Genomic DNA, 16,871 nt, shown 5'->3' with positions numbered 1-16,871 from the left:
TTGTGGTGTATTCAATTGAATATAGGTTGAAGAGGTTTTGCAAATCATTGTACTCTGTTTTTATTTACATTATAATCAAATCAAATCTATTTTATTTATATAGCACCAAATCACAACAAACAGTTGCCCCAAGGCGCTTTATATTGTAAGGCAAGGCCATACAATAATTACAGAAAAACCCCAACGGTCAAAACGACCCCCTGTGAGCAAGCACTTGGCAACAGTGGGAAGGAAAAACTCATTTTAACAGGAAGAAACCTCCAGCAGAACCAGGCTCAGGGAGGGGCAGTCTTCTGCTGGAACTGGTTGGGGCTGAGGGAGAGAACCAGGAAAAAGACATGCTGTGGAAGAGAGCAGAGATCAATCACTAATGATTAAATGCAGAGTTGTGCATACAGAGCAAAAAGAGAAAGAAACACTCAGTGCATCATGGGAACCCCCCAGCAGTCTAAGTCTATAGCAGCATAACTAAGGGATGGTTCAGGGTCACCTGACCCAGCCCTAACTATAAGACATTGGGACATTGTGTACTATTATACACAATGTCCCAACTTCACTGGAATTGGGGTTGTAGCTGCTATTGCTCTGTCTCTGCCCTGTATGCAGCCCTCCATGACTCTGGGTTCCTGTACCTCTGTCTCTGTCCTGTATGTAGCTCTGTCTCTGACCTATATGCATCTCTCTTTCTGTCCTGTATGCAGCCCTCCATGGCTCTGGGTTCTTGTACCTCTGTCTTGTATGTACCTCTGTCTACCACTGTCTTTGCCCTGTATGTGGCCCTCCACAGCTCTGGGTTCCAGTACCTTTGTCTTTGTCCTGTATGCAGCCCTCCACAGCTCTGGGTTCCTGTATCTCTGTCTCTGTCCTACATGTACCTCTGTCTGTGTCCTGTATGTGGTCCTCTACAGCTCTGGATTCCTGTACCTCTGTCTTGTATGTACCTCTGTCTCTGACCTGTATGCATCTCTCTTTCTCTCCTGTATGCAGCCCTCCACGGCTCTGGGTTCCTGTACCTCTGTCTTCTATATACCTCTGTCTCTGTCTTGTATGTACCTCTGTCTCTGCCCTGTATGTGGCCCTCCACGGCTCTGGGTTCCTGTACCTCTGTCTCTGTCCTGTATGTACCTCTGTCTCTGCCCTGTATGCGGCCCTCCACGGCTCTTGGTTCATATACCACTGTCTCTGCCCTGTATTTGGCCCTCCACAGCTCTTGGTTCATATACCACTGTCTCTGCCCTGTATTTGGCCCTCCACGGCTCTGGGTTCCTGTACCGCTGTCTCTGCCCTGTATGTGGCCCTCCACAGCTCTTGGTTCATATACCACTGTCTCTGCCCTGTATTTGGCCCTCCACAGCTCTGGGTTCCAGTACCTTTGTCTTTGTCCTGTATGCAGCCCTCCACAGCTCTGGGTTCCTGTATCTCTGTCTCTGTCCTGCATGTACCTCTGTCTCTGTCCTGTATGCGGCCCTCCATGGCTATGGGTTCCTGTACCTCTGTCTTGTATGTACCTCTGTCTCTGTCCTGTATGTACCTCTGTCTCTGACCTGTATGCATCTCTCTTTCTGTCCTGTATGCAGCCCTCCACGGCTCTGGGTTCCTGTACCTCTGTCTTGTATGTACCTCTGTCTCTGTCCTTTACGTACCTCTGTCTCTGTCCTGTATGCGGCCCTCCACGGCGCTGGGTTCCTGTATCTCTGTCTCTGTCCTGTATGTACCTCTGTCTCTGCCCTGTATGTGGCCCTCCACAGTGCTGGGTTCCTGTACCTCTGTCTCTGTCCTGTATGTACCCCTGTCTCTGCCCTGTATGCGGCCCTCCATGGCTCTGGGTTCCTGTACCACTGTCTCTGCCCTGTATGTGGCCCTCCATGGCTCTGGGTTCTTGGAGTGCTGTCTGTGCAATGTGTGTGGCCCTCCACAGCTCTGGGTTCCTCTACCACTGTCTCTGCCCTGTATGTGGCCCTTCACAGCTCTGGGTTCCAGTACCACTGTCTCTGCCCTGCATGTGGCCCTCCACAACTCTGGGTTACTGTACCTCTGTTTCTGCCCTGTATGTGGCCCTCCATGGCTCTGGGTTCCTGTACTGTTGTCTCTCTGTCCTGTATGCAGCCCTCCATGACTCTGGGTTCCTGTACCTCTGTTTCTGCTCTGTATGTGGCCCTCCACAGCTCTGGGTTCCTGTACCTCTGCAGGTGCTGTTGCAGGTTCAGGCTCACCTCCTGTTTCACTTGTACATTTGCTTTGCTATGGGACTGCGGTTCCTCCTTGTCCATCTTCTCGTCCTGTTTAGTCTTTGTGTCCCAGTGTGGATCCAGATCCTCGAGCACCAGGTCTGAACTCTGGACAATGCAGACTGGACACCACAAAGCAGGAAGAGGAACTTTTTATCTGCTCATGGAACTTTTTCTAAATTAGCCCTACATCAGACCGGGAGTGACATGTTTAGCCGCATGTTCTCCTTGAATTGCTGGCTGTCTGAGTGGTGTCCAAAAAATGAGGTGGGCTTCATAGATAATTGGCAAAGCTTCTGGGGAAAACCTGGTCTTGTTAGGAGAGACGGCATCCATCCCACTTTGGATGGAGCAGCTCTCATTTCTAGAAATCTGGCTAATTTTCTTAAATCCTCCAAACCGTGACTATCCAGGGTTGGGACCAGGAAGCAGAGTTGTAGTCTTACACACCTCTCTGCAGCTTCTCTCCCCCTGCCATCCCCTCATTACCCCATCCCCGTAGAGACGGTGCCTGCTCCCAGACTACCAATAACCAGCAAAAATCTATTTAAGCATAAAAATTCAAAAAGAAAAAATAATATAGCACCTTCAACTGCACCACAGACTAAAACAGTTAAATGTGGTCTATTAAACATTAGGTCTCTCTCTTCTAAGTCCCTGTTGGTAAATGATATAATAATTGATCAACATATTGATTTATTCTGCCTAACAGAAACCTGGTTACAGCAGGATGAATTTGTTAGTTTAAATGAGTCAACACCCCCGAGTCACACTAACTGTCAGAATGCTCGTAGCACGGGCCGGGGCGGTGGATTAGCAGCAATCTTCCATTCCAGCTTATTAATTAATCAAAAACCCAGACAGAGCTTTAATTCATTTGAAAGCTTGTCTCTTAGTCTTGTCCATCCAAACTGGAAGTCCCAAAAAACAGTTTTATTTGTTATTATCTATCGTCCACCTGGTCGTTACTGTGAGTTTCTCTGTGAATTTTCAGACCTTTTGTCTGACTTAGTGCTTAGCTCAGATAAGATAATTATAGTGGGCGATTTTAACATCCACACAGATGCTGAGAATGACAGCCTCAACACTGCATTTAATCTATTATTAGACTCTATTGGCTTTGCTCAAAAAGTAAATGAGTCCACCCACCACTTTAATCATATCTTAGATCTTGTTCTGACTTATGGTATGGAAATAGAAGACTTAACAGTATTCCCTGAAAACTCCCTTCTGTCTGATCATTTTTTAATAACATTTACATTTACTCTGATGGACTACCCAGCAGTAGGGAATAAGTTTCATTACACTAGAAGTCTTTCAGAAAGCGCTGTAACTAGGTTTAAGGATATGATTCCTTCTTTATGTTCTCTAATGCCATATAACAACACAGTGCAGAGTAGCTACCTAAACTCTGTAAGGGAGATAGAGTATCTCGTCAATAGTTTTACATCCTCATTGAAGACAACTTTGGATGCTGTAGCTCCTCTGAAAAAGAGAGCTTTAAATCAGAAGTGTCTGACTCCATGGTATAACTCTCAAACTCGTAGCTTAAAGCAGATAACCCGTAAGTTGGAGAGGAAATGGCGTCTCACTAATTTAGAAGATCTTCACTTAGCCTGGAAAAAGAGTCTGTTGCTCTATAAAAAAGCCCTCCGTAAAGCTAGGACATCTTTCTACTCATCACTAATTGAAGAAAATAAGAACAACCCCAGGTTTCTTTTCAGCACTGTAGCCAGGCTGACAAAGAGTCAGAGCTCTATTGAGCTGAGTATTCCATTATCTTTAACTAGTAATGAGTTCATGACTTTCTTTGCTAACAAAATTTTAACTATTAGAGAAAAAATTACTCATAACCATCCCAAAGACGTATCGTTATCTTTGGCTGCTTTCAGTGATGCCGGTATTTGGTTAGACTCTTTCTCTCCGATTGTTCTGTCTGAGTTATTTTCATTAGTTACTTCATCCAAACCATCAACATGTTTATTAGACCCCATTCCTACCAGGCAGCTCAAGGAAGCCCTACCATTATTTAATGCTTCGATCTTAAATATGATCAATCTATCTTTGTTAGTTGGCTATGTACCACAGGCTTTTAAGGTGGCAGTAATTAAACCATTACTTAAAAAGCCATCACTTGACCCAGCTATCTTAGCTAATTATAGGCCAATCTCCAACCTTCCTTTTCTCTCAAAAATTCTTGAAAGGGTAATTGTAAAACAGCTAACTGATCATCTGCAGAGGAATGGTCTATTTGAAGAGTTTCAGTCAGGTTTTAGAATTCATCATAGTACAGAAACAGCATTAGTGAAGGTTACAAATGATCTTCTTATGGCCTCGGACAGTGGACTCATCTCTGTGCTTGTTCTGTTAGACCTCAGTGCTGCTTTTGATACTGTTGACCATAAAATTTTATTACAGAGATTAGAGCATGCCATAGGTATTAAAGGCACTGCGCTGCGGTGGTTTGAATCATATTTGTCTAATAGATTACAATTTGTTCATGTAAATGGGGAATCTTCTTCACAGACTAAAGTTAATTATGGAGTTCCACAAGGTTCTGTGCTAGGACCAATTTTATTCACTTTATATATGCTTCCCTTAGGCAGTATTATTAGACGGTATTGCTTAAATTTTCATTGTTACGCAGATGATACCCAGCTTTATCTATCCATGAAGCCAGAGGACACACACCAATTAGCTAAACTGCAGGATTGTCTTACAGACATAAAGACATGGATGACCTCTAATTTCCTGCTTTTAAACTCAGATAAAACTGAAGTTATTGTACTTGGCCCCACAAATCTTAGAAACATGGTGTCTAACCAGATCCTTACTCTGGATGGCATTACCCTGACCTCTAGTAATACTGTGAGAAATCTTGGAGTCATTTTTGATCAGGATATGTCATTCAAAGCGCATATTAAACAAATATGTAGGACTGCTTTTTTGCATTTACGCAATATCTCTAAAATCAGAAAGGTCTTGTCTCAGAGTGATGCTGAAAAACTAATTCATGCATTTATTTCCTCTAGGCTGGACTATTGTAATTCATTATTATCAGGTTGTCCTAAAAGTTCCCTAAAAAGCCTTCAGTTAATTCAAAATGCTGCAGCTAGAGTGCTGACGGGGACTAGAAGGAGAGAGCATATCTCACCCATATTGGCCTCTCTTCATTGGCTTCCTGTTAATTCTAGAATAGAATTTAAAATTCTTCTTCTTACTTATAAGGTTTTGAATAATCAGGTCCCATCTTATCTTAGGGACCTCGTAGTACCATATCACCCCAATAGAGCGCTTCGCTCTCAGACTGCAGGCTTACTTGTAGTTCCTAGGGTTTGTAAGAGTAGAATGGGAGGCAGAGCCTTCAGCTTTCAGGCTCCTCTCCTGTGGAACCAGCTCCCAATTCAGATCAGGGAGACAGACACCCTCTCTACTTTTAAGATTAGGCTTAAAACTTTCCTTTTTGCTAAAGCTTATAGTTAGGGCTGGATCAGGTGACCCTGAACCATCCCTTAGTTATGCTGCTATAGACGTAGACTGCTGGGGGGTTCCCATGATGCACTGTTTCTTTCTCTTTTTGCTCTGTATGCACCACTCTGCATTTAATCATTAGTGATCGATCTCTGCTCCCCTCCACAGCATGTCTTTTTCCTGGTTCTCTCCCTCAGCCCCAACCAGTCCCAGCAGAAGACTGCCCCTCCCTGAGCCTGGTTCTGCTGGAGGTTTCTTCCTGTTAAAAGGGAGTTTTTCCTTCCCACTGTAGCCAAGTGCTTGCTCACAGGGGGTCGTTTTGACCGTTGGGGTTTTTCATCATTATTGTATGGCCTTGCCTTACAATATAAAGCGCCTTGGGGCAACTGTTTGTTGTGATTTGGCGCTATATAAAAAAAAAAATTGATTGATTGATTGATTTGTTTTTTGTGATTCATTTGTTGTAAGTTCTGGTTTCTTCTTTTGTTGAATTCTGTGTTTCAACCTGGACCAAGATTTGAGGACTTTCAGGAGATGGAACTCATCTGCCTGGATGGTTGTCTGTTGGAAATGAGGATGGCTCTTTAAGGTGGTGGATTTTGCAACACTAATACATGATCCTTGAACTGACTTAATATTTATATATTATCTGCCACTTAGGTCACAGTGACAGTAGACCAAGCAGCTCATCCCACACTTCTCCATCCTCAGCCATGTCCTGTAACTTTTCCCAGGGGATCCCGAGGTATTCTCAAGGCATCTGAGAAATATAATCTCTCCAGCATGTCCTGGGTCTTCCCCGGGGCCTCCTCCCAGTTGGACCTCAAAGGGAGATCACCAGGGGGCATCCTAACCAGATGCCCAAACCATTTCATCTGGCTACTTTTGATTAGAATAATCAGCAGCTCTAGTCAGAGTCCCTCCCAGATAGTCAAACTTCTCACCATGTCAAAAAGTTCAAGATACCCGATGGAGGAATTCCATTTCCGACACGTATCTGCGACCTTATTTGCAGATACAAGTAGTTATGATTGGATGCTGGTCACTACCCAAAGCTCATGACCATAGGCGACTATAGGAGCATAAATTGACTCTCGAGTATTTAAATGATTATAATAGCTTGGGTAAAATATTTTTGTTTTTAAGGGGAAAAGTGGAAAAGTACAATATTTGGAGAGAATTGTTTTTCTTAACTTTTAATAGAAGATATTCCTTTATTAGTCCTGCAAATTAGCACATTTTCTTCTTCTACAATTTGGGTTTATTTTGTTTTTGTTTTTTTTTTGTGTTTTTTTTTCTGTCATCACCATCATTGATCTTGGTGTGTGTGTGTGTGTGTGTGTGTGTGTGTGTGTGTGTGTGTGTGTGTGTGTGTGTGTGTGTGTGTGTGTGTGTGAGTGGGGGGAGGGGGGTCAGCTCCTGATGTTACTGTTGTTTAGCACTTTTAGGTGACATGTCATGATTTGGTGCTTTATAATTAAACTGAATTGAGAACTAAACAAAACAGTTGGAGTTCTTTGGTGCCAAAGTTCTGCACATGTTGAAAAATGATTTCTTTGAATTAAACAGTCTGCGTTTGAAGCTCTTCTTTTCCACATATGAAAGCCATGAAGGCTCCTCGGCTGGATGTTGGTTTTAATGGTCATATGTGTGTGTGCATGTTTTATTATGTTGTTCTGAAATTATGGACCCGTTAATAATAACAACAGCAACAACAATAACAACAACAACAACAATAATAATAATAATAATAATAATAATAATAATTTATGTTCTAAAATAAAAATATTTTCCCTTTTTAATATCATGTTATGTTGTTGTGATGCACTTTGCATAGATTGCTTGAAAGGGACTGTTACTATTATTATTATTATTATTATTATTATTATTATTATTATTATTATTATTACTATTATATAATTTGCTTTATTAACTCACAACATAATTTTAATAAAGATGACCAGAAATAAATGCATTGGCATGAGTTATATTTTTATTATTCTCTATGGAATATTTTTACAATTATAGGCGTGAAAGTTTATAGAGAAATATTCTATATGTTTACCACAATAAATGAAAAAAGACAGTGAATCATCTATAAGTGTTAGGGTTAGAGTGCCGTTAGCATTCACAGTTTGAATAAAGTGACTGTCCGGAACTTTCTTCTCCTTTTATTTACAGGGGCTCTTTCCACCTTTCTCCCCTGAAACAGAAGGAGGAGAGGAGCTCGGTTAGAGTCCACCTCACTGACATCCACATGTGTCAATCAGTGCTGTATCCATCAGCGTAATCTACTGAAGTAGGTGAGAAAAACTTTCACTATGAAAGTAACAGAACCGCTAAAAAAAAAAAAAAAAAAATCTGCTTTTTGAGGGGTGATGAATTTTTTTTAATGGATGTGATGCAAATTTGTGCTGGAGACAATGACTGGATGCTGGAGATGATGATTGAATGCTGGAGATAATGATTGGATGCTGGAGATGATGACTGGATGCTGGAGATAATGATAGAAGTTGGAGATGATGATTCGATGCTGTTGATAATAATTAGATGCTGGAGGTAATGCGTGGATGTTGTAGATACTTATTGGATGCTGGCGACATGGATTCAATGCTGGAAATAATGATTGCATGCTGGAGATAACAATTGGATGCTGAAGGTCATAACTAGATGCTGGAAATAATGTTTCAATGCTGGAGATAATGATTGGATGCTCGAGATAATGATTAGCTGTTGGAATGATTACATGCTGGAGATAATGATTAGATGCTAGAGGTAATGACTGGATGCTGGAGATGATGATTAAATGCTAGAGACAATGATTGGATGCTGGAGAAGATGATTGGATGCTGAGATGAATATTAGATGCTAGGGATAATGATTGGATGCTGGAGATAATGAATGGATGTGAGAGATAGTGATGTGGGAGAAAATAATTAGATGCTGGAGGTAATGATTGGATGATGGAGATAATTACTGGATGCTGGAAATAATGTTTAGATGCTGGAGATAATGATTGGATGCTCGAGATAATAACTGGATGCTGGACATAATGATTGGATGGTGGAGATGATGACTGGATGCTGGAGATAATGATAGAAGTTGGAGATGATGATTATAGGATGTTGTAGATAATTACTGGATGCTGGCGACATGGATTCAATGCTGGAAATAATGATTGCGTGCTGGAGATAACAATTGGATGCTGAAGGTAATGACTAGATGCTGTAAATAATGTTTAGATGCTGGAGATATTGATTGGATGCTCGAGATAATAACTGGATGCTGGACATAATGATTGGATGGTGGAGATAATGACTGGATGGTGGAGAAAATGATTGAATGCTGGAGATAATGACTAAATGGTGGAGATAATGATTGGATGCTGGAGATAATGACTGGACATTGGAGATGATGACTAGATGCTTGAGATAATGATTGGATGCTGGAGATGATGACTGGATGCTGGAGATAATGACTGGATGTTGGAGATCCATTCCTGGATGCTGGAGATAATGATAGAAGTTTTGAGATGATGATTAGATGCTGTTGATAATAATTATGCTGGATGCTGGAGGTAATGAGTGGATGTTGTAGATAATTATTGGATGCTGGTGACATGAATTCAATGCTGGAAATAATGATTGCATGCTGGAGATAACACTTGGATGCTGAAGGTATTGATTAGATGCTGGAAATAATGTTTAGATGCTGGAGATAATGATTGGATGCTCAAGATACTGATTAGCTGCTAAGATAATGATTGGACGCTGGAGATGATGATAAGATATTGGAATGATTACATGCTGGAGATAATGATTAGATGCTAGAGATAGTGACCGGAAGCTGGAAATAATGACTGCATTCTGGAGAAAATGATTTGATGCTGGAGGTAATGACTGGATGCTGGAGATAGTGACTGGATGTTGGAAATAATGATTGGATGCTGGACTTGATGATTGGATGGTGGCGGTAATGCAGATAATAATTGGATTCTGGAGGTGATGATTTGACTGCTGGAATGATTTGATGTTGGAGATAATGATGAGATGCTGGAGATAATGCCTGGGTCCTGGAGATAATTACTGGATGCTCGAGAGAATGACTGGATGGTGAGATAATGACTGTATGTTGGAGATAATGATTAAATGCTGGAGATGATGACTGCATGGTGGAGATCATTATTGGATGCTGTAGATATCAACTGGATTATGGAGATGATCATTGGATGCTTAAGATAATGATTAGAGGCTAAAGGCAATGACTGGATGCTGGAGATGATGGCTGCATGGTGGAGATCATGATTGAATGCTCGAGATAATGACTGCATGTTGGAGATGATGATTGGATGCTAGAGATAATGACCGGATGCTGGAAATAATGACTGCATGCTGGAGAAAATGATTTGATGCTGGAGGTAATGATTAGATGCTAGAGATAATGACCGGATGCTGGAAATAATGACTGCATGCTGGAGAAAATGATTTGATGCTGGAGGTAAGGACTGGATGCTGGAGATAGTGACTGGATGTTGGAAATAATAATTGGATGCTGGACTTGATGACTGGATGGTGGAGGTAATGAAGTTAATAATTGGATTCTGGAGGTGATGATTTGACTGCTGGAATGATTTGATGTTGGAGATAATGATGAGATGCTGGAGATAATGCCTGGGTCCTGGAGATAATTACTGGATGCTCGAGAGAATGATTGGATGGTGAGATAATGACTGTATGTTGGAGATAATGATTAAATGCTGGAGATGATGACTGCATGGTGGAGATCATTATTAGATGCTGGAGATATCATTTGGATGCTGGAGAAAATGACTGGATTATGGAGATGATCATTGGATGCTTGAGACAATGATTAGAGGCTAAAGGCAATGATTGGATGCTGGAGATGATGGCTGCATGGTGGAGATCATGATTGGATGCCGGAGAAAATGACTGAATGCTCGAGATAATGACTGCATGTTGGAGATCAAATCAAATCAAATCAATTTTATTTATATAGCGCCAAATCACAACAAACAGTTGCCCCAATGCGCTTTATATTGTAAGGCAAAAGCCATACAATAATTACGTAAAAACCCCAACGGTCAAAACGACCCCCTGTGAGCAAGCACTTGGCGACAGTGGGAAGGAAAAACTCCCTTTTAACAGGAATAAACCTCCAGCAGAACCAGGCTCAGGGAGGGGCAGTCTTCTGCTGGGACTGGTTGGGGCTGAGGGAGAGAACCAGGAAAAAGACATGCTGTGGAGGGGAGCAGAGATCAATCACTAATGATTAAAGTGGTGCATACAGAGCAAAAAGAGAAAGAAACACTCAGTGCATCATGGGAACCCCCCAGCAGTCTAAGTCTATAGCAGCATAACTAAGGGATGGTTCAGGGTCACCTGATCCAGCCCTAACTATAAGCTTTAGCAAAAAGGAAAGTTTTAAGCCTAATCTTAAAAGTAGAGAGGGTGTCTGTCTCCCTGATCTGAATTGGGAGCTGGTTCCACAGGAGAGGAGCCTGAAAGCTGAAGGCTCTGCCTCCCATTCTACTCTTACAAACCCTAGGAACTACAAGTAAGCCTGCAGTCTGAGAGCGAAGCGCTCTATTGGGGTGATATGGTACTATGAGGTCCCTAAGATAAGATGGGACCTGATTATTCAAAACCTTATAAGTAAGAAGAAGAATTTTAAATTCTATTCTAGAATTAACAGGAAGCCAATGAAGAGAGGCCAATATGGGTGAGATATGCTCTCTCCTTCTAGTCCCTGTTAGTACTCTAGCTGCAGCATTTTGAATTAACTGAAGGCTTTTCAGGGAACTTTTAGGACAACCTGATAATAATGAATTACAATAGTCCAGCCTAGAGGAAATAAATGCATGAATTAGTTTTTCAGCATCACTCTGAGACAAGACCTTTCTAATTTTAGAGATATTGTGTAAATGCAAAAAAGCAGTCCTACATATTTGTTTAATATGCGTTTTGAATGACATATCCTGATCAAAAATGACTCCAAGATTTCTCACAGTATTACTAGAGGTCAGGGTAATGCCATCCAGAGTAAGGATCTGGTTAGACACCATGTTTCTAAGATTTGTGGGGCCAAGTACAATAACTTCAGTTTTATCTGAATTTAAAAGCAGGAAATTAGAGGTCATCCATGTCTTTATGTCTGTAAGACATTCCTGCAGTTTAACTAATTGGTGTGTCCTCTGGCTTCATGGATAGATAAAGCTGGGTATCATCTGCGTAACAATGAAAATTTAAGCAATGCTTTCTAATAATACTGCCTAAGGGATCCTGTATAAAGTGAATAAAATTGGTCCTAGCACAGAACCTTGTGGAACTCCATAATTAACCTTAGTCTGTGAAGAAGATTCCCCATTTACATGAACAAATTGTAATCTATTAGATAAATATGATTCAAACCACCGCAGCGCAGTACCTTTAATACCTATGGCATGCTCTAATCTCTGTAATAAAATTTTATGGTCAACAGTATCAAAAGCTGCACTGAGGTCTAACAGGACAAGCACAGAGATGAGTCCACTGTCTGAGGCCATAAGAAGATCATTTGTAACCTTCACTAATGCTGTTTCTGTACTATGATGAATTCTAAAACGTGACTGAAACTCTTCAAATAGACCATTCCTCTGCAGATGATCAGTTAGCTGTTTTACAACTACCCTTTCAAGAATTTTTGAGAGAAAAGGAAGGTTGGAGGTTGGCCTATAATTAGCTAAGATAGCTGGGTCAAGTGATGGCTTTTTAAGTAATGGTTTAATTAGTGCCACCTTAAAAGCCTGTGGTACATAGCCAACTAATAAAGACAGACTGATCATATTTAAGATTGAAGCATTAATTAATGGTAGGGCTTCCTTGAGCAGCCTGGTAGGAATGGGGTCTAATAGACATGTTGATGGTTTGGAGGAAGTAACTAATGAAAATAACTCAGACAGAAAAATTGGAGAGAAAGAGTCTAACCAAATACCAGCATTACTGAAAGCAGCCAAAGATAACGATATGTCTTTGGGATGGTTATGAGTAATTTTTTCTCTAATAGTTAAAATTTTATTAGCAAAGAAAGTCATGAAGTCATTACTAATTAAAGTTAAAGGAATACTCGGCTCAATAGAGCTCTGTCTCTTTGTCAACCTGGCTACAGTGCTGAAAAGAAACCTGGGGTTGTTCTTATTTTCTTCAATTCGTGATGAGTAGTAAGCTGTCCTAGCTTTACGGAGGGCTTTTTTATAGAGCAACAGGCTCTTTTTCCAGGCTAAGTGAAGATCTTCTTAATTAGTGAGACACCATTTCCTCTCCAATTTACGGGTTATCTGCTTTAAGCTGTGAGCTTCTGAGTTATTCCATTGAGTCAGGCATTTCTGATTCATGGCTCTCTTTTTCAGAGGAGCTACAGCATCCAAAGTTGTGCTCAATGAGGATGTAAAACTATTAATGAGATACTCTATCTCACTCACAGAGTTTAGGTAACTACTCTGCACCGTGTTGGTATATGGCATTGGAGAACATAACAAAGAAAGAATCATATCCTTAAACCTCGTTACAGCGCTTTCCGAAAGACTTCTACTGTAATGAATCTTATTCCCCACTGCTGGGTAGTCCATTAAAGTAAATGTAAATGTTATTAAGAAATGATCAGACAGAAGGGGGTTTTCAGGGAATACTGTTAAAGTCTTCAATTTCCATACCATAAGTCAGAACAAGCTCTAAAGTATGGTTAAAGTGGTGGGTGGATTCATTTACATTTTGAGCATCCAATGATGAGATGCTGGAGATAATGACTGGATCCTGGAGATAATTACTGGATGTTGGAGATAATGATTGGGTGGTGGAGATAATGACTGTATGTTGGAGATAATGATTAAATACTGGAGATGATGACTGCATGGTGGAGATCATTATTGGATGCTGGAGATATAACTTGGATGCTGGAGATAATGACTGGATTGTGGAGATGATCATTGGATGCTTGAGATAATGATTACCGGCTAAAGGCAATGACTGGATGCTGGAGATGATGGCTGCATGGTGGAGATCATGATTGGATGCTGGAGATAACAACTGGATGTTGGAGATAATGACTGGATGTTGGAGATGATGATTGGATGCTGGAGATAATGATTAGATGTTGGAGATAATGATTGAAGTTGGAGATGATGATTAGATGCTGGATTGATTAGATCCCGTAAATAATGTTGAAATGCTAGAGATAATGATTGGATGCTGGAGATAATGACTGGTTGTTTGAGATAATGATTGGATGGTGGAGATAATGTCTGGATGCCGGAGAAAATGATTGGATGGTGGAGATACTGACTGGATGTTGGAGATGATTGGATGCTGGAGATAATTATTATAGGCTGAAGGTAGTGATTGGATGCTGGAGATAATGATTAGATGCTGGAGATAATGACTGTAGTTGGAGATGATGACTGGATGCGTGGAGATGATGACTGGATGCTGGAGATAATGACTGGATGCGTGTAGATGATGACTCGATGCTCGAGGTAATGATTAGATGATGGAGGTAATGCCTGGATGCTGGAGATAATGACTGGATGCTGGATGTAATGACAAGATGCCTGAGATAATGACTGGATGGTGAAGATGATGATTGTATGTTGGGAATGATGATTGGATGCTGGCCGTAATTACTAGATGCTGGAGGTAATCTCCCCCTCGAACTGCCACCTTATCGTGGTGGGGGAGTTTGTGTACCCGGATGATCCTAGGAGCTATGTTGTAGGGGGCTTTATGCGTCTGGTAGGGTCTCCCATGGCAAACAGGTCCTAGGTGACGGGCCAGACTAAGGGCAGTTCAAAAGCTTCTATGACCAGTGCAATATCAAGGACAGAGACGTCACCCGGTATGGCAGAGTCGGAGCCCCACACTGGAGCCAGGCCCGGGGTTGGGACTCACGCGCGAGTGCCTGGGGGTCGGGCCTTAGCCCATGGGGCCCGGCCGGGCTCAGCCAGAAAGAGTGACGTGGACCCGCCCTCCTGTGGGTTCAACACCTGCAGAGGGGGCCATGGGGGTCTTGTGCAGAGAGGACTGGGTGGCAGTCGAGAGCGGGTAACCTGGCGGCCTGGTTCCTGCTTACAGCCTCTGGCTTTTGGCATGTGGAATGCTGGGGGGTGGGGGGGGTTGTGTGGGAGGTTGAGAGGTACTGACTAGAGATAGTCGGGCTCACCTCCACGCACAGCTTGGGCTCTGGTACCCGACTCTTGGAGAGGGGCTGGGCACTCCACTTCTCTGGCATTGCCCACGGGGAGATGCAGCGAGCTCGGGTAGCATTGCTCATTGCTCCCCAGCTCAGTCACCATGTGTTGGAGTTCACCCCGGTGACCGAGAGGGTCGTGTCCCTACGCCTTCAGGTCAGGGACAGGTCTCTCCCTGTTGTCTCGGCCTACGGGCCGAGTGGCAGTGCAGAGTACCTGACCTTCTTGGAGTCCCTGGGAGGGGTACTAGATAGTGCTCCAACTGGGGACTCCATTGTTCTCCAGGGGGACTTCAACGCCCACGTGGGTGGCAACAGTGAGACCTGGAGGGGGTTGATCAGGAAGCACGGCCTCCCTGATCTGAACCCGAGTGGTGTTCAGTTGTTGGACTTCTGTGCTAGCCACAGTTTGTCCATCACAAACACCATTTCCGAGCACAAGGGTGTCCATAAGTGCACGTGGTACCAGGACACCCTGAGCCGGAGGTCAATGATCGACTTTGTAGTCGTATCATCTGACCTTCGGCCACATGTTTCGGGTGAAGAGAGGGGCTGAGCTGTCGACTGATCACCACCTGGTGGTTCTGTTGGCTTTGTCAAATCAGGACCTTCAGTGTGTACGGGGCAGTTTGCAGCCGAGTGTGAAGCGTCCGGGATGAAAATCACCACCTGCAAATCCAAGGCCATGGTTCCGGACCGGAAAAAGGTGCCTTGCCCTCTTCAGGTCGGTGGAGTGTCCTTGCCTCAAGTGGAGGAGTTTCAGTTGCTGGGATAATGATTAGAGGATTGGATAAGGATTGGATGATGGAGATAATGAATTGATGCTGAAAATAATGATTGGGTGCTGAAGATAATGACTGGATGCTGCAGATAATTACCCGATGCTGTCGATAATTAGATGCCGGAGATAATGACTGAATACTGGTGATAATTATTAGCTGTTTGAGATAACTATTGGATGCTGAAGGTAATGATTAGATGTTACAGATGATGATTAGATGCTGGAGATAGTGATTGCATGCTGGAGATAATGATTGGATGGTGGGGATAATGACTAGATGCCGGAAAAAAATGATTGAATGCTGGAGATAATGACTGCATGGTGGAGATAATGATTGGATGCTGGTGATAATGCCTGGACATTGGAGATGATGACTGGATGCTTGAGATAATGATTGGATGCTGGAGATGATGACTGGATGCTGGAGAAAATGACTGCATGGCGGAGATAATGATGGAGGCTGGAGATAATGACTGGATGCTGGGGATAATGATTATGGCTCAAGGTAGTTATTGGATGCTGGAGATAATGAATGGAGTTGGAGATGATTATTAGATACTGGATTGATTAGATCCTGGAAATCATGATAAATGCTAGAGATAATGATTGGATGCTGGAGATATTGATGGTATGCTGGAGATAATGATTGGTTACTGGAGATAATGACTAAATGCTGGAGATAATGACTGGATGCTATAGATAATGATTGGATGCTGGAGATGATTACTGGATGCTGGAGATAATGACTGGATGGGTGGAGATGATGATTGGATGCTTGAGATAATGCTTAGATGATGGAGGTAATGCCTGGATGCTAGAGATAATGACTGGATGTTGGAGATGGTGATTGGATGCTTGAGATGATGAATGGATTCTAGAGATAATGATTGGATGCTGGAGATGATTACTGGATGCTGGAGATAATGACTGGATGGGTGAAGATGATGATTGGATGCTCGAGATAATAATTACATGATGGAGGTAATGACTGGATACTGGAGATAATGACTAGATGCAGGAGATAATGACTGGATGCTGAAGATGATGATTGTATGTTGGAGATGATGAATGGATGCTGGACGTAATTACTAGGTGCTGGAGGTAATGAGTGGATGCATGAGATAATGACTGGATGCTGAAGATGATGATTGTAT

General features: G+C 42.4%; 1 protein-coding gene across 4 annotated transcripts in view; it reads right to left on the bottom strand.

The window, feature by feature from the left end:
* The window catches only part of LOC117521509 (cyclic nucleotide-gated cation channel beta-1-like), a 167,311-nt gene that overhangs the window by 3,541 nt on the left and 146,899 nt on the right, over positions 1 to 16,871 (bottom strand). For all 4 annotated transcript variants that reach the window (XM_034182848.1, XM_034182840.1, XM_034182826.1 and 1 more), the window contains exon 16: positions 2,214 to 2,350. In XM_034182848.1, the coding sequence (XP_034038739.1) occupies positions 2,214 to 2,350 (137 nt within the window). The remainder of the gene's footprint in view (positions 1 to 2,213; positions 2,351 to 16,871) is intronic.

The sequence above is a fragment of the Thalassophryne amazonica genome, chromosome 2 (assembly GCF_902500255.1).
Source record: "Thalassophryne amazonica chromosome 2, fThaAma1.1, whole genome shotgun sequence".
NCBI lineage: Eukaryota > Metazoa > Chordata > Actinopteri > Batrachoidiformes > Batrachoididae > Thalassophryne > Thalassophryne amazonica.
Note: the sequence above shows the minus strand (reverse complement) of the source record. Positions and strands in the feature narration are given on the sequence as shown.